Consider the following 27,171-nt stretch of genomic DNA (forward strand, 5'->3'; position numbering starts at 1 on the left):
AAATCAAATCATAGTAAAGATATGCCAGAATCAAATTATAGCAAAGAAAGTAACCAGCTGCTGCAAGAGAAAGAATCAAAATCAAATCATAGCAAAGAAAGTAACCAGCTGCTATGATTTGGATAAATTGATTCACTTCCCATTGTGTTTCTAATTTCTTTTTTTTTCTTGCACAAAGTTTCAATATCTATTCATATAAAATAATTATTTTAAATTCAAAAAGAAATAATTAATCATTAATCTATTTCGAAACTAACTTTATTTATCTATTCCATATTTTTTCCTATAACATAATCAATTATTTTAATAATTTAATTAGACCAACTAAATAATAAATTAGTTCGTTCGGTACTTATATAGATGTGGTCAATTAATCTAATTATATTGAACGTTCTAAATTATTTTAAAAATATCTTTTATTAAAAAAATTATTTTATTTATAATTTTTTATATTAATAAATTAAATATATTTATTAATTTATTTTAAAAAAATAAAAAATAGTATATCATATCAAACAGATTTTTTATTTTCTAGAAATTAATTAGAAAATAAAAAAACAGAAAATAAAAAAATTCTTCTATAAAATAGTTATTTTAGGTGAGTTAGGGCTATACAATTTCCGATTGGAATTGCTGAAACCCTTGCTGCTCCTCTTCTCTCTGTCTCCACCTCCGGTTTCCTTCGCTCGCCGACAGCGATTCCTCTTCCTTCTTTCCAGCCGCCGTCTCCTGCTCTCCCCCCCTCTAATCATGGCCACCACCGATGGAAAACGACATGAACGTCAGGACGACGATGATGACTACGAAGACTACATCCCTGTCCACAAACGCCGGGCTATGGAAGCCCAGAAGGTTCTCCAGCGCAAAACCCTATCCACCTCCTCCGGCGCCGCCCAATCCTATGACCCTGCCTCCGATCCACACCCCCCGATCGCCGAGGCTAAACCCAGCCTCCTCGTCAAGGCCTCCCAGCTCAAGCGCGAGCTCCCCGAGGTCAGCCCTACCGAGCAGCTCGTCCAGCAGGAGAAGGAGATGATCGAGCACCTCTCCGATCGGAAGACTCTCATGTCCGTCCGTGAGCTCGCCAAGGGCATCACCTACACCGAGCCGATGCCCACTGGGTGGAGGCCACCGCTCGCTATCCGACGGATGTCTGCGGCCCAAGCCGACGCCATCCGCCGCAAGTGGCACATCCTCGTCGACGGCGACGACGTGCCACCCCCGATCAGGAACTTCCGCGATATGCGCTTTCCGGAGCCTGTCCTCCAGAAGCTGAAAGAAAAGGGGATCCTTCAGCCTACCCCCATCCAGGTGCAGGGCCTTCCGGTAATCCTGTCGGGGCGAGACATGATCGGTATTGCCTTCACTGGTTCGGGCAAAACATTGGTCTTTGTGCTCCCTCTGATTATGACAGCGCTGCAAGATGAGCTTATGATGCCAATAGTGCCCGGTGAGGGTCCATTTGGACTCGTGGTGTGCCCTTCGAGGGAGCTTGCTCGTCAAACTTATGAGGTCGTAGAGCAGTTCCTTGTTCCTCTGAGGCAGCATGGCTACCCAGAATTGAGGCCGTTGTTATGTATTGGCGGGGTCGACATGAGGTCTCAACTTGAGGTGATCAAGAAAGGGGTGCATATTGTTGTCGCCACTCCAGGGAGGTTGAAAGATTTACTTGCTAAGAAAAAGATGAATCTTGATAACTGCAGGTATTATTCTTTTATTATGTCAACATAGCTTTAATTCATTGTAACCTTCTAGAGATATATGTGCAAATTAACTTAATTGAAAATACAACATCTTGTTTGATTATATTCAAGTTATTTGTTACAAAATATAAACTTTGTGTGTTGATATTTTTACTTGGTTTCTGAAAGAATTAGACAAGATTACCTTTCATGAATGGATTAGACAATATTACCTTCCACATAGATTAATTAAGGGAAATGATCCGGTGCATATGTAGCTCATATAATACAGTTGTGATTTATAGCTACAACTTATTATGTTAATGATAGAGGAATTAGGGATTTAAATGTCCTTTCTTACATCTTGTAGTATCATTGGATTCATTTCTGACTATAAGCCCTCACTCATAGCTAACAGAAATTGAATTAATAGGCATTCTACATCTCCACATATGCTAACAGAAATTAAGTGGTTTGGTGAAGCATACCAATGTGACCAAGGATCTTAACTTTTTTCATGTATGTTTAGTTTGTTTTCCTTTTGACTAGTTCTATAACCCTAATTACAGTAAAGAAAAGGAAACAAAAATAAGTAAACAAAAAGAACTACCTTTGAATATCTTGGAGGCAAGGTATAATCAATGAATCATGCAATACCTTGACTCTCACAATAGTGACAGAAATGGGCAATAACAAAGTATAAATAGATGAAAAGCATCCTGCATCATTGCAACTAACATAAGGAGAATTTAGGCTCAGTTTGTCATCTAATGAGCACAGGACACAAGAAATCCAGATATGGTTATTTATCTTCATTAATGTGATTTTGAACACCACTTTGGAGATAGTTGTTTGCTTGACTATAATCTAGGTACTCTATTATTACCACTATAAAACAAATCTGCCTCATGTTACGAGATATTATCATGTTGAGTCCACCAAATTCTAACCACTCCAAAACATTAGGTGGGCCAGCTCTTTTTCACTCTTAATCTTATATAGATAACGGTTTATTTAATTTTGCCTATATGAGTGTGTAGTATGTTTAAAGTAATCAGTTTTAGAATTCTTTGATATTGGGATAGTGCTCCTGTTGGTGGAAGCAGAAATGTTGTTACTCATCCTTGTAGTTCATTTATGTAAATCTCATATATCTTTAGGTAAGTGTTAAATTACTGATTTTGAGTAATTGTTCTAGATATAAAAGGTAAGGATACTTCATTAATTATGCCAAATAGATCTTTTAATTTTCAGTTGGTATTTGATTCTCTTCTTGAGTTTAGATCTGTTTTAGTTTCACATTTATGATGATTCTAACATCATTTCTTACTGCAGTTACTTGACATTGGATGAAGCTGACAGACTCGTGGATTTGGGATTTGAGGAGGATATAAGGGAAGTATTTGATCATTTTAAATCACAAAGGCAAACCTTGCTCTTTTCTGCCACCATGCCAACAAAGATACAGAACTTTGCAAAGAATGCTTTGGTGAAACCTGTAATTGTAAATGTTGGAAGAGCCGGAGCAGCAAATCTAGATGTCATTCAAGAGGTTGAGTATGTGAAACAAGAAGCTAAACTTGTGTATCTTCTTGAATGCCTCCAGAAGACACCACCACCAGTCTTGGTTTTTTGTGAGAATAAAGCTGATGTAGATGATATTCACGAGTATCTTCTTCATAAGGGTGTTGAAGCTGTTGCTATCCATGGCGGCAAGGACCAAGAAGAAAGAGAATATGCGATAGCTTCTTTTAAATCTGGCAAGAAGGATGTTTTGGTGGCCACTGATGTTGCTTCCAAGGGGCTTGATTTTCCTGACATTCAACATGTAATAAACTACGACATGCCAGCTGAAATTGAAAACTACGTACATCGAATTGGACGAACTGGAAGGTGTGGAAAAACAGGCATTGCGACAACATTCATCAACAAGAACCAAACAGAGACGACACTCCTCGACTTAAAGCACCTACTGCAAGAGGCGAAGCAAAGAATTCCTCCAGTATTGGCAGAGCTTAATGATCCAATGGAAGACGGTGATGTTCTTATGAGTGCTAGTGGAGTTAAGGGTTGTGCATACTGCGGTGGCCTTGGCCATCGAATCCGCGATTGTCCCAAGCTGGAGCACCAGAAATCTATAGCCATTGCTGGTTCAAGAAGAGACTATTTTGGTTCTGGAGGCTATAGGGGTGAGATGTGATTTTTCTGTCAAACTTTGTATGCCTAGCTCTCATGCCTAGCTCTCATCACTTGCACATTAAACTGATTTAGCTCTAGAAGTAAATCTCAGTCTATCTACCAGTGCTGATTAAATGACTTTAGATATCTAAAGTTTTTTGTAAACTTATTGCTGTAAGCTTACAGATTGAACTCACTCTCGTGTTCTAACTTTCACAGAAAATGCTGTAATTTTGGTTGATTTCCTCTGTGTTCTTCACTTCAATAGGACTTATACGGTTAGTTGATTTCAAATCATAATCAGGACTAATGTCTGCTTGTCCTCTTTCACATCATTTAATGACTGACGTGTGTGTTTGAGAATCGCTAAGATTGATTAAATTTACAAGTTACAAATTAAGATTTGGCTTATAAGAATTTATCCTTAGTAAACTGTTAATGAAACAAAAGCAATAATTCTTATACAATTTTGTTGGTTAGATGCTTGAATCAAGCAAATAAAAGAGTTTTAAAATTATTTATTTATCATGTTATGAATTAAATTCATAAATAGTTTATATTATTTATTTATTTAAAGCATAAAATGTATAATTTAAATATTTTAAGAACCAATAAATTGCCCGTAACGGCGTGGAATCTCATAAAAGGCGAAATGACCAAAATACGATGCGGAATATTTTAAAGCAGTGGAATGACCAAAATGCCACGCAGCCTAAGAAAAACTTCTCTAATCTCGCTTTACATATATTTCTAGTTTTCCAACCAGAATGATAAGATAAGATTACACTCATGATAAGTAGTTATCCAACCATTGGAAGGTGAAGTCGCGGGCGAGGTCGGCCCTGTTCTTGCCGCGGTAGACTGTGATGGGCTTGCCCTGGAGGATGTTAAGGGTGAAGGAGAAGTAGGTCGTGTCGGGGCGGCCCTAGGGGCTGTACACGGTGAAGAACCGGAGGCCGGTGATGGAAAGGCAGTAGATGTGGTTGTAGGTGTGGGTGATCTCCTCCCCGGCTTTCTTAGTGGCAGCGTAGAGGGACGCCGGCGGTCGGTGAGGTAGGATTTCGAGAATGGCACCTTCTCGTTGAGGCCATACTCCGACGAAGACGACGCCTAGACGATCGCCGGCTGCGGATCGGCGGACTTGCAGGCCTCGAGCCGAACAGGGCGACGAGGCCGTCGATGTTGCTGTGGACGTACGACCCCGGGTTCTCGATGGCGTAGCGGACGCCTGCCTGCCTGCGCCGCGAGGTGCATCACGAGGGTGAAGGGCACGATGTCGAAGAGCTTGGTGAGAAGGCGGCCGTCGTTGATGTCGCCCTCCACCAGGAACACGCCGTGCGATACCAGCACCGCCTTGCAGGCCTTCTTCAGCGACGGATCATAGTAGCTGTTGAAGTTATCTAGGCTGACGACGCCGTCCCCGCGCTTGCAGAGGGCCTTCGACACGTGCGTGCCGACCCGGAGGCTCCGGTGAGGAGCACGGACTGCCTTCTGCGCGGCGCGGGCGGCGGACGCCCGGATCTGCATCTCCCAGCGCATCCTGCCCCAAGAGGAGTTGAAGTAGCGCGAGGAGGAATCGACGAAGCTCTCGAAGCTGAGGTACGAGGCAGTGAGAGCGATCAAGAAGAGCGCCCACAGTAACATGGTGCCCGTGGAGGCGAAGCACCGGTGGAACTGGTGATTGATGCTGTGCGCCCGCTCGATCTTGAGCTTCCCCGGAGTTGGACGCCGGGGAAGCGGGCCCACCGTCGAGCGTGGCGGGCCCCTGCTCGTGTGTGTCGGCGGCGCTGGCCGGCCGGGGGAGGCGGCGCTCGACGGCCGGACGGACAGGGGGTGCCCTTCTTTCGGCGGGCGGCGCTGACGGGGGGCGGCGCCGACGGCCAGGGGGGGGGGGGGGGGGGGGGGGCGGCGCTGACGGCCGGGGGGGGGGGCGCCGATGGCCGGGGGGCCCTTCGGGGGGGGGGGGGGGGGGGGGGGGGGGGGGGGGGGGGGGGGGGGGGCGGCGCCGACGGCCGGGGGTGCCCTTCTTTGGGGGGGGGGGGGGGGGGGGGGGGGGGGCGCCGATGGCCGGGGGGGCCCTTCTTTGGGGGGGGGGGGGGGGGGGGGCCCTTCTTTGGGGGGGGGGGGGGGGGGGGGGGGGGGGCGGCGGCGCCGACGGCCGGGGGGTGCCCTTCTTTGGGAGGGGGGGGCGCCGACGCCGAGGGGCCCTTCTTTGGGGGGGGCGGCGGGGGCCGAGGGGGCCCTTCGGCCGGGGGGCCTTCTTTGGGGGCGGCGCTGACGGCCGGGGGGCCCTTCTTTGGGGGGGGGGGGGGGGGCAGCGCCGACGGCCGGGGGCCCTTCTTTGGGGGGGGGGGGGGGGGGGGGGGGGCCGGGGGATGCTCGTATTTTGTGTGAGGGGGAGGGGGGCGGCGGAGGAGTGGAGGCGGGCCTTATTTGTGTTTGGGGTGGGGGGAGGCGGCCGGGAGGGGGATAGAGCATGGAGATCGGCTGATTGGACTCGCCTTTTGCGCTGTCAGCTTCCTATTGGCCGACACTTGTTCATTTGGATAACTATTAGACACGCATGTACACACTGTTATATATATATATATTAATTTTTTTAATATATTTTAATAACGCATCCAAATAACATATATATATATATATATAATATTTTATTTGAATCGGACAGATGAGCAGAGGTAGAAATGATAGATGAGCAGAGGTAGACAGACTTTTCTCTGAATAAACCAGTTATAACTGTATAACAAGCTGTGAAAAGATGCAGGAGAAAAATGTAACTAAAATTGAACTTTATCTTGCATTATCGGATAGAATAGTAGTTTAAACGAAGATTAACATGAGCACATTCGGTTCGGAAGAATACGCAATTCAATTCTACCAAACTACAGAAGCGAATCATGAAGACCTACACAATTCTTAGATCGAAAGAGGTAGAGAGGCTCCTTCTGCAATCTTCTTCGTCAGATCCAAAAACGATAGTTTGACGGAGTTTGGGTGCTAAATTGAGCGACCCGGTGATGTCGTCGGCGGTGGCAACAACCGGAGGGGGCAGCTCTGGTAAGGGAAAGGGCGTTGCGGCATCGGAGGCGAAGAAGATCGATGCATCAGGAAAAAACCACTACGGTTGCCAAGCCGAAATCTGCGACGGTAGTCAAGAAGTCCGAGGTAAAGATATCTTTTTCTGAGAAAAATTGCGATCTGGTGTCGGAGGTCGTACGGTCTGTCTCTTCTTGCCTGATTGATTTGCTTAGTGCACGATTTGCCTTATTTGACTGGTTTTGGATTTGGATTCTGTCGATGATAACATTTCCCCTTTACATCGTTGGTATAAATTCCTAAAAAAATAGTGTTCAATTTTGGTAACTTCGATTGAGATTGTGGCTCGCCTTCAGATCTGTTTCTTCCCATGCCGATCTCGTCGGGATGTCAAATCAGAGAACTTTGAATATGTGTAATGCAGTACAGCAGCCTCCTCTAACTTGATCTCACTACAAGGAAAGGGATCCTTATGAGGGCTGCAGTTTGGATTGCCGCGTGTGGCCTCTTTATACATACCAAAGTAAGTCTCTTTTGGTAGATGATCATAATTCTTTTTGAACATAGATACCTGTGGAGAAAGAACACGATATGAGGTCTAGTCAGTAAGCTCGGGAAATTGTTTAACGACGTGCCGCCCCCCATCGCTATTGCCGGTAATCCTGTCGGGGCGAGACATGATCGGTATTTCCTTCACTGGTTCAGGTAAAACATTGGTCTCTGTGCTCTCTCTGATTATGACAGCCCTGCAAGATGAGCTTATGATGCCAATAGTGCCCTGCGAGGGCCCATTTGGACTCGTGGTGTGCCCTTCGAGGGAGCTTGCTCGTCAAACTTTGTCGTAAAGCAGTTCCTTGTTCCTCTGAGGCAGCATGGCTACCCAGAATTGAGGCCGTTGTTATGTATTGGCGGGGTCGACATGAGGTCTCAACTCGAGGTCATCAAGAAAGGGATGCATATTGTTGTCGCCACTCCAGGGAGGTTGAAAGATTTACTTGCTAAGAAAAAGATGAATCTTGATAACTGCAGGTATTATTCTTTTACTATGTCAACATAGCTTTAATTCACTGTAACCTTCTAGAGATATATGTGAAAATAAACTTAATTGAAAATACAACATCTTGTTTGATTATATTCAAGTTATTTGTTACAAAATATAAATTTTGTGTGTTGATATTTTTACTTGGTTCCTGAAAGAATTAGACAAGATAACCTTTCATGAATGGATTAGACAATATTACCTTGCACATAGATTAATTAAGGGAAATGATCCAAGTACACATGTAGCTCATACAATATAGTTGTGATTTATAGCTACAACTTGTTCATGCTGATGTTTATGATAGAGGAATTAGGGATTTAAATGTCCTTTCTTACATGTTGTAGTATCATTGGATTCATTTCTGACTATAAGCCCTCCCTCATAGCACATGGTCACTGCAAATCAATCTCGTAAATATCATCTTCTACCCACATTTTTTTTTGAATTACAATTTTTTTTAAAAGCCATTTTCCACTTTGGTGGCTATGGTCCAATTCAAATAGAAGAAATAGGCATTCTACATCTACACATATACTAACAGAAATAAAGTGGTCTGGTGAAGCATACCAATCTGACCAAAGAGCTTAACTTTTTTCATGTATGTTTAGTTTCTTTTCCTTTTGACTAGTTCTATAACCCTAATTACAGTAAAGAAAAGGAAACAAAAATAAGTAAACAAAAAGAACTGCTTTTGAATACCTTGGAGGCAATGTATAATCAATGAATCATGCAATACCTTGACTCTCACAATAGTGACAAAAATGGGCAATAACAAAGTATAAATAGATGAAGAGCATCCTGTATCATTGCAACTAACATAAGGATAATTTAGGCTCAGTTTGTCATCTAATTAGCACAGGACATAAGAAATCCAGATATGGTTATTTATCTTCATTAATGTGATTTTGAGCACCACTTTGGAGATGGTTGTTTGCTTTACTATAATCTAGGTACTCTATTACTACCACTATAAAACAAATCTGCCTCGTGTTACAAGATATTATCATGTTGAGTTCACCAAATTCTAACCACTCCAAAACATTAGGTGGGTCGGCTCGTTTTCACTCTTAATCTTATATAGATAACAGTTTATTTAATTTGGCCTATATGATTGTGTAGTGTGTTTGAAGTCACCAGTTTTAGAATTCTTTGATAATGAGATAGTGCTCCTATTGATAGAAGCAGAAATGTTGTTACTCATCCTTGTAGTTCATTTATGTAAATCTCATATATCTTTGGGTAAGTATTAAATTACTGATTTTGAATAATTGTTCTATATATAAAAGGTAAGGATACTTCATTAATTATGCCAAATGGACCTTTCAATTTTCAGTTGATATTTGACTCTCTTCTTGAGTTTAGATCTGATTCAGTTTCACATTTATAATGTTTCTGACATCATTTATTACTGCAGTTACTTGACATTGGATGAAGCTGATAGACTTGTGGATTTGGAATTTGAGGAGGATATAAGGGAAGTATTCGATCATTTTAAATCACAAAGGCAAACCTTGCTCTTTTCTGCCACTATGCCAACAAAGATGGCATTTAAATCCCTAATTCAAAAAAAATGTGGGTAGAAGATGATATTTACGAGACTGATTTGCAGTGACCACGTGCTATGAGGGAGGGTTTATAGTCAGAAATGAATCCAATGATACTACAACATGTAAGAAAGGACATTTAAATCCCTAATTCCTCTATCATAAATATCAGCATGAACAAGTTGTAGCTATAAATCACAACTGTATTGTATAAGCTACTTGGATCATTTCCCTTAATTAATCTATGTTCAAGATAATATTGTCTAATCCATTCATGAAAGGTAATCTTGTCTAATTCTTTCATGAACCAAGTAAAAATATCAACACACAAAATTCATATTTTGTAACAAATAACTTGAATATAATCAAACAAGATGTTGTATTTTCAATTAAGTTTATTTTCACATATATCTCTAGAAGGTTACAATGAATTAAAGCTATGTTGACATAGTAAAAGAATAATACCTGCAGTTATCAAGATTTATCTTTTTCTTAGCAAGTAAATCTTTTAACCTTCTTGGAGTGACAACAACAATATACACCCCTTTCTTGATCACCTCAAGTTGAGACCTCATGTTGACGCCGCCAATACATAACAACGGCCTCAATTCTGGATAGCCATGTTTCCTCAGAGGGACAAGGAACTGCTCTATGACCTCATAAGTTTGACGAACAAGCTCCCTCGAAGGGCACACCACGAGTCCAAATGGACCCTCACTGGGCACTATTGGCATCATAAGCTCATCCTGCAGCGCTGTCATAATCAAAGGAGGGAGCACAAAGACCAATATTTTACCCGAACCAGTGAAGGTAATACCAATCATGTCTCGCCCCGACAGGAGGCCGGAAAGTGCATATCGCGGAAGTTCCTGATCGGGGCGGCACGTCGTCGCCGTCGACGAGGATGTGCCACTTGCGGCGGATGGCGTCGGCTTGGGCCGCAGACATCCGTCGGATAGCGAGTGGTGGCCTCCACCCAGTGGGCATCGGCTCGGTGTAGGTGATGCCCTTGGCGAGCTCACGGACGGACATGAGAGTATTCCGGTCGGAGAGGTGCTCGATCATCTCCTTCTCCTGCTGGACGAGCTGCTCGGTAGGGCTGACCTCGGGGAGCTCGCGCTTGAGCTGGGAGGCCTTGACGAGGAGGCTGGGTTTAGCCTCGGCGATCGGGGGGTGTGGATCGGAGGCAGGGTCATAGGATTGGGCGGCGCCGGAGGAGGTGGATAGGCTTTTGCGCTGGAGGACCTTCTGGGCTTCCATAGCCCGGCGTTTGTGGACAGGGATGTAGTCTTCGTAGTCATCATCGTCGTCCGGACGTTCAGGTCGTTTTCCATCGGTGGTGGCCATGATTGGAGGGGAGGGCAGGAGAAGGCGGCCGGAAAGTGATAGGAACCCTAAATCCTATCTCACGGAAAAGGGAAGAAAGGAAATAAAAACGACGGGACGGGATCTCCAATAATTAAAACAATATTTGCTTACCTTCGGGATAACCTAAGATTTATTTAAATAGACACAAAAAGATATCTTTTAAAAAGAAAAAGTCTAATAATTTATCTAACAAAAAATTTACTTAAAAATAAAAGAAAAAATTTAACAGAAAATTTATCTAAAAAATAAAATTAAAAATAAATCATTTGAATAAATCCATTGAAGAGTCGTATCATTCTATCGTCCTTCAAAATAATCTTACCTTCAAAGTTGATTTTTTTCTTTCGATGATTTATATAAAATAACTTCTTATTGTGCCCCAATTGAAATCTTCTTTTGACGAAAACAAATAATCTTTTATAATTCATTTTTAAATTTAAAATTTTCCTTTAAGTCTTCGTTGAAAATTCATGAGCATGTCAATATTTTCTTTTTGTTTGCTTAGCCTTACATCGAGTCCTTATCGAGTTATGATGAAAGAATACCGGATGTTGTTGGAAATGACAAGATATTATTGCTTTGTTTACTTGAATGATGGAAGTAGATATTGGTATAGATCCAATGACTTCAGGTGTCACAAAGTTTAGCTCCTCATATATATTGTCTTTGTAACTATTTCGTTGTTGTTCAATGAATCCTCTTTCCTCTATTAGTTGTGGAGGTTGTAATACATGAATTGATTTTATCATGATGACATCTTATTTTTTATTGACATTTTTTATATTTTTTTCTTCATTAATATCATCTTTTCCTTTTGAATCTTTTATTGGTTCATCCATCAATACTTTTCTTTGTTCATTTATTTCTTTTTTGATTTCATCTTTTTTTATTGAATCCTCTATTGGTTTATCCATTAATACTCTCTTTTATGTATGTTGTGAGAAGTAAGGGATAGTCTTTTCTTTAATAAGTCTTTTCTTTTTGTGGTATTAAGAGTTATACTGGTTATATAAATCCTATCTATTTATTTTTTTTGTGTAAAATAATTTTAACATGGTATCAGAACAAAAGTTCTTGAAATCTTTTTTTTTTTTCGTCTCCTTTGCCACGCCGCCGCCCACAGGCCACAGCTACGCAAGGCTTCCTCTTCTCCTTTCTTTTTCTCTGATCGCTGTGCCTCTTCGTAGCAAGTCGATAGTATGATAATTCACTTATCACGGTATGCAAGCAGTATCAGCTAAAGAAAGGAGCTCAGAAGCAATGAACAAGTATAGAGGTAGGGATAACAGAGAAAACAATCTTAGTGCCATTTCGCTTGAGGGAATTTGTTTCGACAGCGATTCATAGAATATCCTCAAGGGTTACCTCTATGTGAAACAACACCAAAGGAACTATTCAGACAACTGCAAGTTGCAACAAAGGAGAAGTGTATGTTTGGGAATCACAAACCTCTTCAGCAGGAGGATCATGCTTCTGGCCGGGCAAAGAATGCACTTTCTTCACGGTTTTTGCTCTAATTTTGGTTTTCGTCACAGTTTGGGAGGCGTTGGATGCGGACTCCGACACCAGATCGCAATTTTTCTCAGAAAAAGGATATCTTTACCTCGGACTTCTTGACTACAGTGGCAGATTTCGGCTTGGCAACCATGGTGGTTTTTCCCGATGCATCGATCTTCTTCTTCGGCTCCGATGCCGCAACGCCCTTCCCCTTACCAGAGCTGCCCCCTCCAGTTGTTGCCACCACCGCAGACATCACCGGGTCGCTCAATTTAGCACCCAACCTCCGTCCAACTATCGTTTTTGGATCTGACGAAGAAGATTGCAGAAGGAGCCTCGCTACCTCTTTCGATCTAAGAATTAGACCGGCTCTGGCTGGCGACCGCCGTCGTAGCTTTGGCGGGGGCGACGATAAGGAGAGGATCGGAACTTTTTCTTACACTGCGTGGCATTTTGGTCATTCTACTGCTTTAAAAAGATTCCGCGTCCTATTTATCATGAGATTCCACGCCGCAATTTATTGGTTCTTAAAATATTTAAATTATACATTTTACTAATTAATAAAACGCCCCTTCGTCAAATAAATAAATAAATAATATAAACTATTTATGAATAGAATCATAACATGATAAATAAATAATTTTAAAACTCTTTTATTTTTTTGACTCACCATTAGTCCTAATTCTAATTTGAAATCAACTAACCATAAAAGTTCTATTGAAGTGAAGAACATGGTCCTAAAACTCTTGTATTTGCTTGACAAGCAGACATTAGTCTTAATTCTAATTTGAAATCAACTAGCCATAAACGTCCTATTGAAGTGAAGAACTTGGTCCTAAAACTCTTGTATTTGCTTGACAAGCAGACATTAGTCCTTATTCTAATTTGAAATCAACTGACCATAAAAGTCCTATTGAAGTGAAGAACATGGTGTTTCATTAACACCACTAGCACTCATATAAGAACATCACCGTCTTCCATTGGATCATTAAGCTCTGCCAATACTGGCGGAATTCTTTGCTTCGCCTCTTGCAGTAGGTGCTTTAAGTCAAGGAGTGTTGTCTCTGTTTGGTTTTTGTTAATGAACGTTGTCGCAATCCCTGTTTTTCCACACCTTCCAGTTCGTCCAATTCGATGTACGTAGTTTTCGATTTCAGCTGGCATGTCATAGTTTATTACATGTCGAATGCAAGGAAAATCAAGCCCCATGGAAGCAACATCAGTGGCCACCAAAACATCCTTCTTGCCAGATTTAAAAGACTCTATTGCATGTTCTCTTTCTTCTTGGTCCTTGCCGCCATAGATCGCAATAGCTTCGACACCCTTAAGAAAAAGATACTCGTAGATATAATACATCAGCTTTATTCTCACAAAAAATTAAAACTGGTGGTGGTGTCTTCTGGAGGCATTCAAGGAGATGTACAGGTTTATCTTCTTGTTTCACATACTCAATCTCTTGAATGACATCTAGTTTTGCTGCTCTGGCTCTTCCAACATTTACAATTACAGGTTTCACCACAACATTCTTTGCGAAGTTCTGTATCTTTGTTGGCATGGTGGCAGAAAAGAGCAAGGTTTGCTTTTGTGATTTAAAATGATCAAATATTTCCCTTAGAATTCTTTGATGTTGGGATAGTGCTCCTGTTGGTGGAAGCAGAAATGTTGTTACCCATCCTTGTAGTTCATTTATGTAAATCTCATATATCTTTGGGTATGTGTTAAATTACTGATTTTGAGTAATTGTTCTAGATATAAAAGGTAAGGATACTTCATTAATTATATCAAATAGACCTTTCAATTTTCAGTTGATATTTGACTCTTTTCTTGAGTTTAGATCTGTTTCAGTTTCACATTTATGATGTTTCTGACATCATTTCTTACTATACTACAGTTACTTGACATTGGATGAAACTGACAGACTTGTGGATTTGGGATTTGAGGAGGATATAAGAGAAGTATTTGATCATTTTAAATCACAAAGGCAAACCTTGCTCTTTTCTGCCACCATGCCAACAAAGATACAGAACTTCGCAAAGAATGCTGTGGTAAAACCTGTAATTGTAAATGTTGGAAGAGCCGGAGCAGCAAATCTAGATGTCATTCAAGAGGTTGAGTATGTGAAACAAGAAGCTAAACTTGTATATCTTCTTGAATGCCTCCAGAAGACACCACCACCGGTCTTGGTTTTTTGTGAGAATAAAGCTGATGTTGATGATATCCACGAGTATCTTCTTCATAAGGGTGTTGAAGCTGTTGCGGCAAGGACCAAGAAGAAAGAGAATATGCGATAGCATCTTTTAAATCTGGCAAGAAGGATGCTATCCTAAGTGCTTGATTTTCCTGACATTCAACATGTAATAAACTACGATATGCCAGTTGAAATCGAAAATTACGTACATCGAATTGGACGAACTGTGGAAAAACAGGGATTAATTGCGACAACGTTCATCAACAAAAACCAAACAGAGATGACACTCCTCGACTTAAAGCACCTACTGCAAGAGGCGAAGCAAAGAATTCCGCCAGTATTGGCAGAGCTTAATGATCCAATGGACTTAAGGAAGACGGTGATGTTCTTATGAGTGCTAGTGGAGTTAAGGGTTGTGCATACTGGGGTGGCCTTGGCCATCAAATCCGCGATTGTCCCAAGCTGGAGCACCAGAAATCTATAGCCATTGCTAGTTCAAGAAGAGACTATTTTGGTTCTGGAGGCTATAAGGGTGAGATGTGATTTCTCTGTCAAACTTTATAATCATGTCTAGCTCTCATCACTTGTACATAGGGGTGAGTATTCGGTAAAATCGAACTAAATCGAACCGAATTAATCAAAAATTGAATAAATTGATTTTTTTTAGCCAACCAAACCGACCAAATTTCCCAATAAAAACCGAACAAATCGAACCGAAATTTTATTTAATTCGGTTTTCGACCGAATTAACCGAATTTTTTTAAATATTATAAAAATTTTACTAATAAATTAGAAATTTATATATTTATTTACTTAAAATTTATAAATTATTTTTAAAATTTAATTAATTCGGTTTATTCGGTTTAACCGAATAAGAAAATTTAAAACCGAAACCGAACCGAATTAACCAAATTAATCGATTTTTTAAAAAAAATAACCGAACTTCTGAAATAACCGAACCGAATTAAAAATTCGGTTCGATTTATTCGATTTAATCAAATTTTTGCTCACCCCTACTTGCACATTAAACTGATTCAGCTCTACAAGTAACTATCAGTCTATCTACCAGTGCTACTAAATGACTTTAGATATGTAAATTTTTTTATAAACTTATTGCTGTAAGCTTACAGATTGAACTCATTCTTGTGTTGTAACTTTCACAGAAAATGCTGTAATTTTGGTTGATTTCCTCTTCTTCACTTCAATAGGACTTATATGGTTAGTTGATTTCAACAAATTGAGATTTGGCTTATAAGAATTTGTCCTTAGTAAACTGTTAAGAAACAAAAGCAATTCTTATACAATTTTGTTGGTTAGATGCTTAAAGCAAGCAAATAAAAGAGTTTTAAAATTATTTATTTATCATGTTATGAATTCTATTCATAAATAGTTTATATTAGTTATTTATTTATTTTATGCAGGGGCGTTATATTAATTAATAAAATGTATAATTTAAATATTTTAAGAACCAATAAATTGCCCGTTAATCTCATAAAAGGCGAAATGACCAAAATACGATTCGGAATCTTTTTTAAAGGAGAGGAATGACTAAAATGCCACACAGTGTAAGAAAAACTTCCGGTCCTCGCCTTATCGTCGCCTCCGCCAAAGCTACGACGGCGGCCGCCAGCCAGAGCGGGTCTAATTCTTAGATCGAAAGAGGTAGAGAGGTTCCTTCTGAAATCTTCTTCGTTAGATCCAAAAACGATAGTTTGACGGAGTTTGGTTGCTTAATTGAGCGACCCGGTGATGTCTTCGGCGGTGGCAACAACCGGAGGGGGCAGCTCTGGTAAGGGGAAGGGCGTTGCGGCATCGGAGGCGAAGAAGAAGATCGATGCATCGGGAAAAACCACTATCGTTGCCAAGCCGAAATCTGCCACGGTAGTCAAGAAGTCCGAGGTAAAGATATCTTTTTTCTGAGAAAAATTGCGATCTGGTGTCGGAGTCCGTACGGTCTGTCTCTTCCTGCCTGATTGATTTGCTTAGTGCACGATTTGCCTTATTTGACTGGTTTTGGATTGGATTCTGTCGAAGATAACATTTCCCCTTTACATCGTTGGTATAAATTCCCAAAAAAATAGTGTTCAATTTTGGTAACTTCGATTGAGATTGTGGTTCGCCTTCAGATCCGTTTCTTCCCATGTTCTGCTTCAGTTTGATCCATCAGAACCCATTTATTTTGGATCGGAAGCTTCTCCATTCTCATGCAGCATATTCTGTTTCTTTTCCATTGCATTTGGTAAACATTTGGTTCGTGCTAATGTGAAGGTTAAAACAACAATTGCCGCATCCAACGCCTCCCAAACTGTGACAAAAACCAAAATTAGAGCAAAAACCGTGAAGAAAGTGTATTCTTTGCCCGGCCAGAAGCATGATCCTCCTGAAGAGGTTTGTGATTTCCAAACATACACTTCTCCTTTGTTGCAACTTGCAGTTGGCTGAATAATTCGTTTGGTGTTGTTTCACATAGAGGGAACCCTTGAGGATATTCTATGAATCGCTGTCGAAACAAATTCCCTCAAGCGAAATGGCACAATTTTGGTAAGATTGTTTTCTCTGTTATCCCTACCTCTACACTTGTTCATTGCTTCTGAGCTCCTTTCTTTAGCTGATACTGCTTGCATACCGTGATAAGTGAATTATCATACTATCGACTTGCTAAGGTGATAAACTAGGCAACTTCATGTATCTGTAAGAAGACCATTCATGTATGCGACTAACTGGGATTAATATTTTAAAGAAGACCATTCATGTAACTTTCATTCTTTGATCATACACCTGAGACCCATTTAATGATACTAACAATTTTTCTTTAGCAAAATGTTCCAAAAGCCCCTTTTGGTGAATTGTTTCCTCCATCATGCTGCCTTAGAGCATATGCAAGAAATCAACTGCTCGCATTTAGGTAAAATTTGAGCCTATTCATATCCTAAAGAAGAATGGTGGTTGATTTGTTTTGATGGGGTACCCCATTGTCCCTAGATCATGCAGGTGGATGCATCTTATGCCATTCGCCTACTGTCACTCTAAAACAAACACATTCCCCTGTAATTGCAGGCCCTGGTGAAGATATGATTGGGTAGTTAGTAGGAGAATTTGGTTTTCTTTGAAACATCTGCTGTCACATGAACTGAAAAAAAAAAGAAGGCTAGATGGGAACTCAAGCAAAGCTATGTTTTTAAATTTTTAGCGGTATGACAGAAACTGAACATCCAGTCTGATATAAACAATATATGTTAAATAACTCACAGAGACTGATCATGGGATTAAGAACTATAACAGAATTAAAGCATTGTTTTTGTAGCATACTTTGTTTGCATTTAGATGAAATGAATGAGAGCCTCAAAGAAAGAAAACAATAAATTTGTTGTTATAGATCAAATTAGCTGGTAATCTGGTTCCACATTGAAGCAACCTTCTCTTGAATTAAATTGTACTCCACATTTTAATGGATATAATCGAAGGTCTATCCTGCAATCTTTTTCATACTCCTGTCACACCTCTCTTGGGCGGTGCCCACTTTTGAGCTACTCCAAAAGTGTCAATTGTAGGTATAAAGTTCATTTCTAATATGAAAAGTTCCCTTAATTTGATGTTTAATCAAATCTTGAGTATATACTTGAACACTCAACGAATTGAATATCTCCACCATCATCATCAAGCTGTTTTTGTTTCAAGTATTTAGAGTCGGTTACATAAATCTTCTCTCCCTAGAACTTTATGGAGACGATATCACTAGTAATATTTTGCTATAATGTCACTTGTCATAAGGCAAGCACTTGGCACTCTTGTGGCTCGTGTAGCAAGTCAATTCTCCAACGACAACCTTCAATTCTCCAAGACTGACTTTGTGGGGCTATGATGTAGTTAGACAAGTGCCTCGTTTGCACAGGAGGAAATTTGGTTAAGTTAATGGCCTTAGTTGCCTATAACAATTTACTTTTTTTTCATCTACAACATAATTGATGAAATTATTTTTGTACATTAGACTAATGGTTCCTTTATCTCTCTATTACTTGCACCTTCTTCTCTAATAGATTCAATGTTTCTTGCATTCCAACATATTCATAGGATCTCAACTGATTTACTTCCATATTATCGTCTATTGGAGCTACACATAATGCCCATATCCGCTAACCAATCATCCACAAGTTAAATGTGTAACTCAGATGTAGTTTTAGTCATAACATTTATGATGTTTCATCTCCACTTTGCAGGATGATGGAACATGGCTTGTTGTCTCCTGAAAGAGCTAGAAAAACATATGACAACAAGTTGAAGAGGCTGTCACAACAGAGATTGGGTACCCCCATTAAATCCAAGCAGGATAGACCAGAAAGCTCCAAGAAACCACCACCTCAATCCAAGAATGGAAATGCCAAGGCAAAGAAACGAGCTGATAGTGATGATGATGATGGTGATAATGATTTCATTGTCAAACCAAAGAAGGCCAGGATCTAACACAGACGGTAGATAATCTAATTGTAGAGTTAGACAATGGCATAGTTCCTGGTAGATGAGGTTTGTGATACAGTATCAAAAACTCAAACAAGGGAAGGGAAATGGAGATTGAGATGCGTCAATTATGCTCGCTGTTGGCAGGGCCGATTAAAAAAAATTGGGCATTTTTTAAAATTGTATTCTCAAATTGATGTTCGATAAATGCACTTTGCTGTTCTTGTTGATGTGGATCTTCAATCTTGTGAGATGCATAGAATAACACTGCCTGAAATTTAATTGGCCAACAAATTTGGTTTTTAAGACATTTCTTGGATTATTAGAGTGGAGAAGATTTTGAGGGGCACATTTATTACTACATTCCTTGGGTGCATAAGCAATCCATCGTGCCTTTTACCACTGTGTCCATGGTTTGCAATGATACAAGATAATATGAAAAGATTTCCATAATTGAAGGTTTGGTGTTCTTGATCAAACATTTTGAATGTAGAAAAAAAATGATTCAAAGATTTTTACTTTATAAATACGTGAAAAACTAGGGGGAAATGCCAATAACTTCTATACAAGCAGTTAAGAAATCCATAATACATGAGTTTGTTAAATCAAACAGCATAAAAGAAATATTTACTGATCTCCTAAATCAGTCTAGTGTTCTTCTGTGTCAATTAAAAGAAAAAGGGTTCATGCAGCCTCAAAATATATATTCTCTATAGAAAATTCTTCTTAGCCTCACTAAACTCGTTTGAATTTCCAAGTTCTTGAAATATATGAACCTGAGAAAGCAATGGAGTTTGGTGCCGTTTCATTTCTCCGTGATCAAATCATCCAAGCATGGAGGAGATAGTGGTGGGACTGCACTGTCCATGGTGCCGCCAGAGATCTCCATGATCTTTCTTGCAGTTGCTTGAGATTTTGATCGACCGAGGACCAAATCTGGATGCACATCAGACTTCCTTTGAGGAATCTTGGTTGTCGAATTGAGTTTCAGTTTGGAAGATGCATGAGCAGATACAATTGCAGAGCTCAAAACACCATTTTCCCTCAGAGATTGGATAATGGCCTTCAAACATATAAAGGAAACACAGAGACCATGAGGAACAACTCAGAAACCAAGCAGATATTGATTTCGAACACCATCGCGAATACGGAATGACACTTACCATCGGTGCATATATGCGTGTCAAGATACCCTTCCTGAGGAGCTTCAGATTTAGCTGTTTGTCAGTCCATACAACATGTTCATTGTACCTACAAGAACAAGAAACATTAAGCACACAAAGGAAATAAAAGAATGAAAATCGAGCCTTTAAATGTTAACTTGGCAGATGCTCTCACACATCCTTTAGAAAACTTCATTTGAAAGCTCAGAAACTAACTTACCAACGCAACATTTCTTCTTCAGTGGCAGTCGAAGCAATGATGAAAGCCTGTAATGAAAATCACTAGCAATAAGGTTAACAATAATTCCTTTTTCTTTACTCTACTGCTTACACTTTCATCTTGATTCAACTTAGATAATTATAAAACCTAATGATCATTTTCATCATGCCATCTTAACCTATTGTTTCTCACATAAGCTTAGTATTTGAATCCTTAGTGTTTTATTCAATCTATAGATAAATGAAGTAGTGGCGAATGATCTTGAAAAAATAAGCATTCCTTGTCAATCAAAAAGGGAAACAAACAATGTTAATAAGCACTCACCGCTCTATCAAAATCTAACATGAAGCACCTCTTGACATCCCCCTTGGTTGGCTTACAGCCACACCGATCTCGTCGGGATGTCAAATCAGAGAACTTTGAATATGTGTAATGCAGTACAGCAGCCTCCTCTAACTTGATCTCACTACAAGGAAAGGGATCCTATGAGGGCTGCAGTTTGGATTGCCACAAAAGAAAATAAAGCAGAGTGTCTATCTGATCTGAACATATGCCAGGAAACATCTTACTTTGGAGCTTTCATGTAGTTATGCCATCTGTGTGCACCATTTGGCCGAAGATCGTCTTGAATCCGTGCAGCTGATTTCCCATTTCCATATGTAAGGAAGTAATTGGGATTACCCCGTGTGGCCTCTTTATACATACCAAAGTAAGTCTCTTTTGGTAGATGATCATAATTCTTTTTGAACATAGATACCTGTGGAGAAAGAACATGATATGAGGTGATATTTATGCTCACTGGTTTAAAGGAGTAAGGAAAACACAATGAGTCATATATATATATATATATATATACCTCGCTGAAAGGATCTTTGATGTCATCCCTCTCGACACTGCTCTCCTGGATCCAAAAACATCTATCATAGGTGCAATAAAACATGCATCACGTTCTTTTACAAGTACAAAAGCTTACATACATAATTTGGGAAGATAACCATGTCAACGTCGGCAGGAACATCAGAAAGCAACTGAGTTAAAGAGTATTCCTTTGCACCTGCTGGATGCATTAACTCATCTGTGTCAAGATGAATGATCCAATCCATACCATCATCCTTCACCAACAGAAATCAAGTTAGTGCTTAGAAAGGAGAAACTTTAGCTATCTATACAATTCCAAGTAGTCCATGCTTCCTAAAAGATAATTGTTAGACAACGTCTCGTGCACTTTTGCAGAATGTCGAAATGGCAACATAAGCTTCCATACCCGTGCCATTACTATTGCCATCTCCATGTTGAGTGATTGCTTGACAAAGAGTTCGTAATTACAAGGCTTGTAAAAGAAGCCTGCTAACCAAGTCTCGTTCCAGATTCGGCTGCAGAATGAAGGTAAATGAATCTATTCAGCATTTTACAACACGCGCATTGAAAAGAATGTGAAGCAAACATTTTTATAAGAAACAAACTGTTGATAGTACAAAAAATAGGCATTAATCTTTCTATTAGGTGTGTGAAATTCAAGAAAAACAAACATATCCAAGTGGACATCATTTAATCATGTACCTAAAGAATGAAGGTCAGAAAGAAAACTTCCTACTATTGAATCTTGCAGATGACTTTCTTCCATATTTGATTTGACACTAAACTTTCAGGTAACAAATTCATTGATGTATCATTATGCTGCTGCAATCAGAGTTTTCCATTGCAAAAAGATGGAATGTGTAATGGTATGCAAGCTATGTAGAGGTTCAATAGATAAGAAAGAACAATCTGCTGCATTTCACCTTAGAAGTCTAAAAGTCACTAATGGAGCTATTCATTTTAGTGTTTTTAGCTTCAGACCTTATGTGAAATGAATCAGTAATACTTCCACTCAAAAGAATAGTAAATAGCTTGATTTTGTGCTTGTTCAAGAATAAAGAACTTCAGAAGATCATAATGAATAAACTGACCTTTTCGCCTGCTTCTCCTCAAGTTCTTTAGTTCTGTATATGACTTTTACACCCTGCCAAAATACAAATCAAAAGAATAGAATCAAAGAGTCTCACAATACTTCAATTAACTAGAGAATCAATAAGAATATGCATCATAGGATCCCCCAAAAAAGACTGGTTAACTTACAGGAATAGATTCAAGAACACCTGAAACATGAGGCTTTGCAGCCTTCCCTTCAACAAACAGAAAAAATTGTGACACACCGATGACCTTGTGATAAAATAACCAAGGTATAATCTGCTCTAAACCGGCTGAGGTGCTCGTCGTTATGCATATCTGCAGAATGATAAGAAAAGTTAATGTTTTTAGTCAATGAACAAACGTGAATCCATTCTCCTTCTTCAAATATTTAACTAGCAGATCTTCGCCCATGATTAAGGAATCCCTCACCAAATCCCCACCGAGATCCAGATTCAGTTAAAACTCCCCCCAAGAACCATTCAGAAACGCGCAAGATCTCACCTTCGGCCTCAGATCCTTGTCGAAATCAAACTTCCAGCCGCGGTAGTAAGGGAAGGAGGGCGAGGAGCTGGAGCTGAGGATGTCCGCGCAGTCCGAGGAGAAGCGCGCGACCACGGAAGGCGTGGACGAACCTGACGAACTCCGGGGGCTGTTGTCCGTCCCCGGGAACGCGTCGGCGTCGGCCGCGAGCCACCGCGACGCGGGATCATCTACGCCGCCGCGCCACTGGAGGACGAAAGCCAAGACGGCGAGCGTCATGGGGAGCGCCGTGAGGAACAGGAGGAGGCGGGAGGGGAAGAAGGCCTGGTGCCGGTGAACCGCGTCGAGGCCCGCCATCGGGGCCGATCGAATCAAAGAGGAGAAGGAGAATTATTGCATTGTAGCAAACCGCCGGAAGATTTTATAACATCGCCGGCGGCGATAACCGTAGATGCCAAAAGGTAACGGATAGATTGACGACAAACATCGTTAGATTCCAGAAAATTTATGGGAAATTTTCTCTCTCCAAAAAGTTTCCAAAATAATTAGATTATTTTTTTTCCAAAAACAAAAAAAAACTATAATTTAAGAATGCATTTTGTATGATAATTTGGCAATCCCATCACTGGGAAAAAGACAGCCACAGCGATGAACACTAAAGAAAAACACTCAGAGATCATTTGCCTTTGAGAAAATGACATTTGTGAACAACTTAATTGTCCTTCACTTAATTTGTGAAGAACTGCTTCAGCATGCGCAATCTCTCATACTTTTCATCTAAACAAAACAGGTAAAAGATAATATTTTTTTTGAAAAAAAATGTAAAAGTAAAAGACAAACACAAGATATACAAGCTTGGCTTAGTGATTTGACTTCCTAAAAATATCATGCATGTAAATTAATTAGTATCAAACTGTTCTAACTCTAACTATTATTATCATCTAGATAAACATGATAAACAGGGTTATCGTGTCAACTGCTAATTGTAAGTTGCTTTTTCTGGGGAGTGAGAACTGTCAAACCATAAATAAAGCAAAAGCATAAAGAAACCAATCATCACAAGGTGGAAGTAGCGCAAAAGCAAGCATCATGAACAAACATTGCATTCAAAATTTCAAAGTTCATTGAATGAATACAACATTGCTTCAAAATTTCAAAGTTCATTGAATGAATCCAACATTGCTCCCGGACTATGCTGCTGCAGCAGCAAGGTGCTAAAGCAACTTTTTTAATTATTCAAAATTGATCTCTTATTTATCTGAAAGGAGATCGAAAGTACATTTTATTTAAATCTTCTAGTTTATTCCCACACAAGTCGAATGAAAGGTTAGAAATATTGAACTTCAAACATCTAAAACAACTTCCAGTCCACTAATAATGGCTAAAAAACAATGCATATCCATCCGATGATACAATAAACAAACATCACAAAAGTAAAATCTGAAGAAACGCAAAGTAGTTCCAGAAGCTTGATTCTTGTTTGGTCAAAGCCAAGAAGGCAATGGTTCATCAAAAATAAAAAGCAACTTAGAATTGCATCATTGCATTATCCTTCACTTCTTAGCTTTCAGTTTGTTCTCTCAACCGACGAATGGTGCTCCTGACCGTCACGGCACTAGCAGTGCTGTCAAACAATAAGCATCGCCAAGTGTAAGAATGTAAGAAGAAGAGATGTTATACTGACTAGCAGTGCTGGCACAGAACAATATCTGATTAGCTTGTTCCAAGTGCCACTTGGTACGCATAATGTTAAGTTTCAGTCGCACTGAGTGGCACACAGAAAGTTTAAAACCCTTAAAAAGATTTAAAAGATCTTTGAGTTTTACAGACTTACTTCAAAGTATAAGCACCACCAGCCTTGACCTTGCCACAATCCTTGCAACCCCAAATCCCAACTGCTTTTCTTTTCACAGCAAACTGTAAAATCAATAAGAACATGATTGGATGAACAGCAGGAACACTAATCGGATGAGAGGGAAATAACAATAATTTTTCAAAAAGACTAAAGCACAGATTGGCCTACATACGAATACCTAACTGATAAATCAAAGTGTGGACTCAGCAAAATAGTCTGACTGAAACAGAACTTTGCCAGAAAAATAAGCATTTATCTCATAGATGTGAAAAAACATATTACTTTCAGAAATAACATCTTTGGAAAGTGATGCTTAATAAACTGAACTGACCTATTTAATGGGGAACAATTCCATCTCAATTTTGATCAGATGCAAGATCAAACCAGTATTTTTGTTGGTTCATTTGTATATTTCGTTCTCAAAGTCAGAACATGCCAACTGGGTGGTTTTAACTTTTGAAAAAAGCATTTCTTAGAATCAGTCAATTGTTTACGCTCAAACACCTAATTATTTTCGAATCATTTGCAGTACTCAATGACTACGTGGACCAAAAATCTCAAAAGAGCCTGTGGATTTATTGCACTGAATTGTATCCAGCATACCTATTCAATTCACGCCCAATCTGCGGTGCCATCAATGTATTTTTTCATTTCCAATACTAGTGAAGAAATGCTCATACAATATATGAACACATTGGACTAGTGACCCAGTGCTAAGACAGAAATGATAACATCACTGCTAGTAGCACTGAAAATTCATACATAGTAGTAAATTTCATCACAAAAATATAACAAACAAATATGAGCGGCCTTCTAGTTTATCAGCATAATAAACCATTAAAAACATATTTGAAATTCTATGTCAAACACACGACAAACTTCAATTCTTCTGCACTGTAACCAATCAAAAAGCATGAAGCTAATTTTGTAAAAAAAAATATTTAACTAAGAATGTTGAAACTGGAAAAGGCATTCCCCCATCAAAGAGGACTAGAAGCAAAAGAAGTTATACCTTCCCACAGAATTCACAAAAGTATTTTGCATGCTGGGAAACCTCCATCTTCTTGATTTGCTTCCGCAAACTTGCACCATATCTGGTACCTGAAGCACAAAGAAGGTGGATCAGAAGTAGCTACAGCTACAATATTGGTTTTACAACAGCATCGAAATGGTTTACAGAGAATATTGATCCATTGAATTACCATATTTCCCAACAATTCCAGCCTTCTTGGTGCGCTTCGTCTGGGTTCCAATAAGAAAACACAGTTATTAGAAAGAATTCAATCAAATGATTCATAATACCACTTTGCATCTCATTAATAGTTTCCCATTGAATGTCAAATTCCAAGCTGAAAGCATCTTCTGTGCTAATTTTGCTATGAACCAAGCAGCAAATCAAATATTGCCTATGATGCTGTGGATCAAATGTTCTAATCTTACGGAAAAACTTTTTTTTTCAAAATTTACAAAGAAAAAATTTAGAAAATAAAACTACTAGAGCTTAACATTCTTAAACAGGTACTTTTTTTTTATCTCAAAGTTAAAAAAAAAAAACTTAGTTTTTACGTGGCGAATACTCATCACTACGAGAAAAAAAGCATTTTTTTGTCAAAAAAAAAAAAAAAAAGATAAAGCATTGAGAGCCAGAACAACTCAAATTTCAAACAACCAAACAACGTCTGCTTTCTCCTATCTCAAGAATCAATTCATACCTACATGTCAAGATGGAAATGGCGATTATCGAAGTAACTTCTTACATGTAAGGACTTACCATCTTCCCAGGGGGCGGCTGGATACTGCGTCGTTCAGAGGATCTACACGCCGAGCGACGACCCCAAAGCAAGGGAGCAAGTTCTCGCGGCCATCGCTGGCTTATATAGCCAGAACCCTAATTTGGACGATGCGGATCAATCGATCGGTTTGTTATTTTTAGAAACCCATTTCTATTTGGGCTCACGTCGTGATCCACGAAACTCCCATGAATGGCCCATACAAAGCCCAACAACAATTAAAAATAATAATATAATTAATTAAAACATTACTAATGACATTGAATTCATTAATTAATTGCCTCTTCTCACCAAAAAATTCAAGTCAAACTCCACTTCCTCCGCCCAAATTCCAATGGAGTCATCTTCTTCTTCCTCCTCCTCCTTCCTTGAATAGGCTGCACTGCACTGCACTGCACTGCCATGATCGCTCCATTTTGTTTTAATCGTCTCCTCGGGAGCAAACATGCTTCATGTCTCCTCACTTTTGTCCCTGTCCTCTCTCTCTTCGTCTTCCTCCTCTGCGTTCTCATTTTGTAAGCATTCAGATCATCCACATATCCCTGACAGCATTTCTTTTCCATGTCCCTCTGCACGCACTCATCTCTCCTCCATGTCAGAAGCTTTAATCTGTACGCATGGTGTGTGTTACAGTACTGCAAAAGCCATGTCCATGAGAGAAACAGATTGTCGCCATATGAAATCAATGGCACACTCTCACTAGCTATCACACACATT

General features: G+C 39.7%; 4 protein-coding genes and 2 pseudogenes across 5 annotated transcripts; 3 read left to right on the forward strand and 3 right to left on the reverse strand.

Moving 5' to 3' along the window:
• Nucleotides 1–647: 647 nt before the first annotated feature.
• Nucleotides 648–4,090, forward strand: LOC141822496 (DEAD-box ATP-dependent RNA helicase 35-like). Its single transcript, XM_074709944.1, has 2 exons — nt 648–1,703; nt 3,018–4,090. Exons 1-2 carry the CDS (start codon nt 751–753, stop codon nt 3,880–3,882), a joined length of 1,818 nt encoding a protein of 605 aa, XP_074566045.1. The 5' UTR covers nt 648–750; the 3' UTR covers nt 3,883–4,090.
• A 590-nt stretch (nt 4,091–4,680) lies between these two features.
• On the reverse strand, nt 4,681–5,669 carry LOC141821508 (UDP-glucuronate 4-epimerase 1-like; annotated as a pseudogene).
• A 1,211-nt stretch (nt 5,670–6,880) lies between these two features.
• LOC141821510 (DEAD-box ATP-dependent RNA helicase 35A-like) lies at nt 6,881–15,081 on the forward strand (annotated as a pseudogene).
• Nucleotides 15,082–16,046: 965 nt separating this feature from the next.
• LOC141822497 (uncharacterized) lies at nt 16,047–19,221 on the forward strand. Of its 2 annotated transcripts, XM_074709946.1 has the most exons (5): nt 16,047–16,200; nt 16,278–16,437; nt 16,807–16,926; nt 17,009–17,079; nt 18,756–19,221. In XM_074709946.1, exons 2-5 carry the CDS (start codon nt 16,288–16,290, stop codon nt 18,997–18,999), a joined length of 585 nt encoding a protein of 194 aa, XP_074566047.1. In that variant the 5' UTR covers nt 16,047–16,200; nt 16,278–16,287; the 3' UTR covers nt 19,000–19,221. The 2 variants fall into 2 exon arrangements, with proteins under 2 accessions (XP_074566047.1, XP_074566046.1); XM_074709945.1 differs by having other exon boundaries at nt 16,047–16,437.
• A 321-nt stretch (nt 19,222–19,542) lies between these two features.
• On the reverse strand, nt 19,543–23,166 carry LOC141818688 (glycosyltransferase-like At2g41451). Its single transcript, XM_074706143.1, has 11 exons — nt 22,831–23,166; nt 22,495–22,644; nt 22,326–22,378; nt 21,641–21,749; nt 21,354–21,488; nt 21,233–21,277; nt 20,946–21,133; nt 20,701–20,842; nt 20,377–20,423; nt 20,157–20,244; nt 19,543–20,056 (listed from the first exon to the last, which is right to left on the reverse strand). The coding sequence occupies exons 1-11, from the start codon at nt 23,164–23,166 to the stop codon at nt 19,799–19,801; spliced, it is 1,551 nt and encodes a 516-aa protein (XP_074562244.1). The 3' UTR covers nt 19,543–19,798.
• Nucleotides 23,167–24,161: 995 nt separating this feature from the next.
• Nucleotides 24,162–26,544, reverse strand: LOC141818698 (large ribosomal subunit protein eL43z). The gene is made up of 5 exons (XM_074706151.1): nt 26,436–26,544; nt 25,867–25,906; nt 25,677–25,765; nt 24,644–24,726; nt 24,162–24,433 (listed from the first exon to the last, which is right to left on the reverse strand). Exons 1-5 carry the CDS (start codon nt 26,436–26,438, stop codon nt 24,370–24,372), a joined length of 279 nt encoding a protein of 92 aa, XP_074562252.1. The 5' UTR covers nt 26,439–26,544; the 3' UTR covers nt 24,162–24,369.
• Nucleotides 26,545–27,171: the final 627 nt, after the last annotated feature.

This window comes from Curcuma longa, chromosome 2 (assembly GCF_044706935.1).
Source record: "Curcuma longa cultivar G26 ecotype Majalengka, Jawa Barat chromosome 2, ITB_CL_G26_1.1, whole genome shotgun sequence".
Taxonomy (NCBI): domain Eukaryota; kingdom Viridiplantae; phylum Streptophyta; class Magnoliopsida; order Zingiberales; family Zingiberaceae; genus Curcuma; species Curcuma longa.

Excerpts from the sequence above, each read along its gene's own strand:
- LOC141822496 (XM_074709944.1), top strand. The coding sequence starts at position 751 with ATGGCCACCACCGATGGAAAACGACATGAACGTCAGGACGACGATGAT. Across the intron at positions 1,704-3,017 it reads ATGAATCTTGATAACTGCAG|TTACTTGACATTGGATGAAG; the intron begins GTATTATTCTTT and ends TTCTTACTGCAG.
- LOC141822497 (XM_074709945.1), top strand. The coding sequence starts at position 16,288 with ATGTCTTCGGCGGTGGCAACAACCGGAGGGGGCAGCTCTGGTAAGGGG. Across the intron at positions 16,438-16,806 it reads CGGTAGTCAAGAAGTCCGAG|GTTAAAACAACAATTGCCGC; the intron begins GTAAAGATATCT and ends GCTAATGTGAAG. Across the intron at positions 17,080-18,755 it reads AGCGAAATGGCACAATTTTG|GATGATGGAACATGGCTTGT; the intron begins GTAAGATTGTTT and ends TCCACTTTGCAG.
- LOC141818688 (XM_074706143.1), bottom strand. The coding sequence starts at position 23,166 with ATGGCGGGCCTCGACGCGGTTCACCGGCACCAGGCCTTCTTCCCCTCC. Across the intron at positions 21,134-21,232 it reads TCAAAGATCCTTTCAGCGAG|GTATCTATGTTCAAAAAGAA; the intron begins GTATATATATAT and ends CTTTCTCCACAG. Across the intron at positions 20,424-20,700 it reads TGTTAGATTTTGATAGAGCG|GCTTTCATCATTGCTTCGAC; the intron begins GTGAGTGCTTAT and ends TTTTCATTACAG.
- LOC141818698 (XM_074706151.1), bottom strand. Across the intron at positions 25,766-25,866 it reads TGGAATTGTTGGGAAATATG|GTACCAGATATGGTGCAAGT; the intron begins GTAATTCAATGG and ends TTTGTGCTTCAG. Across the intron at positions 24,434-24,643 it reads GGTGGTGCTTATACTTTGAA|CACTGCTAGTGCCGTGACGG; the intron begins GTAAGTCTGTAA and ends ATTGTTTGACAG.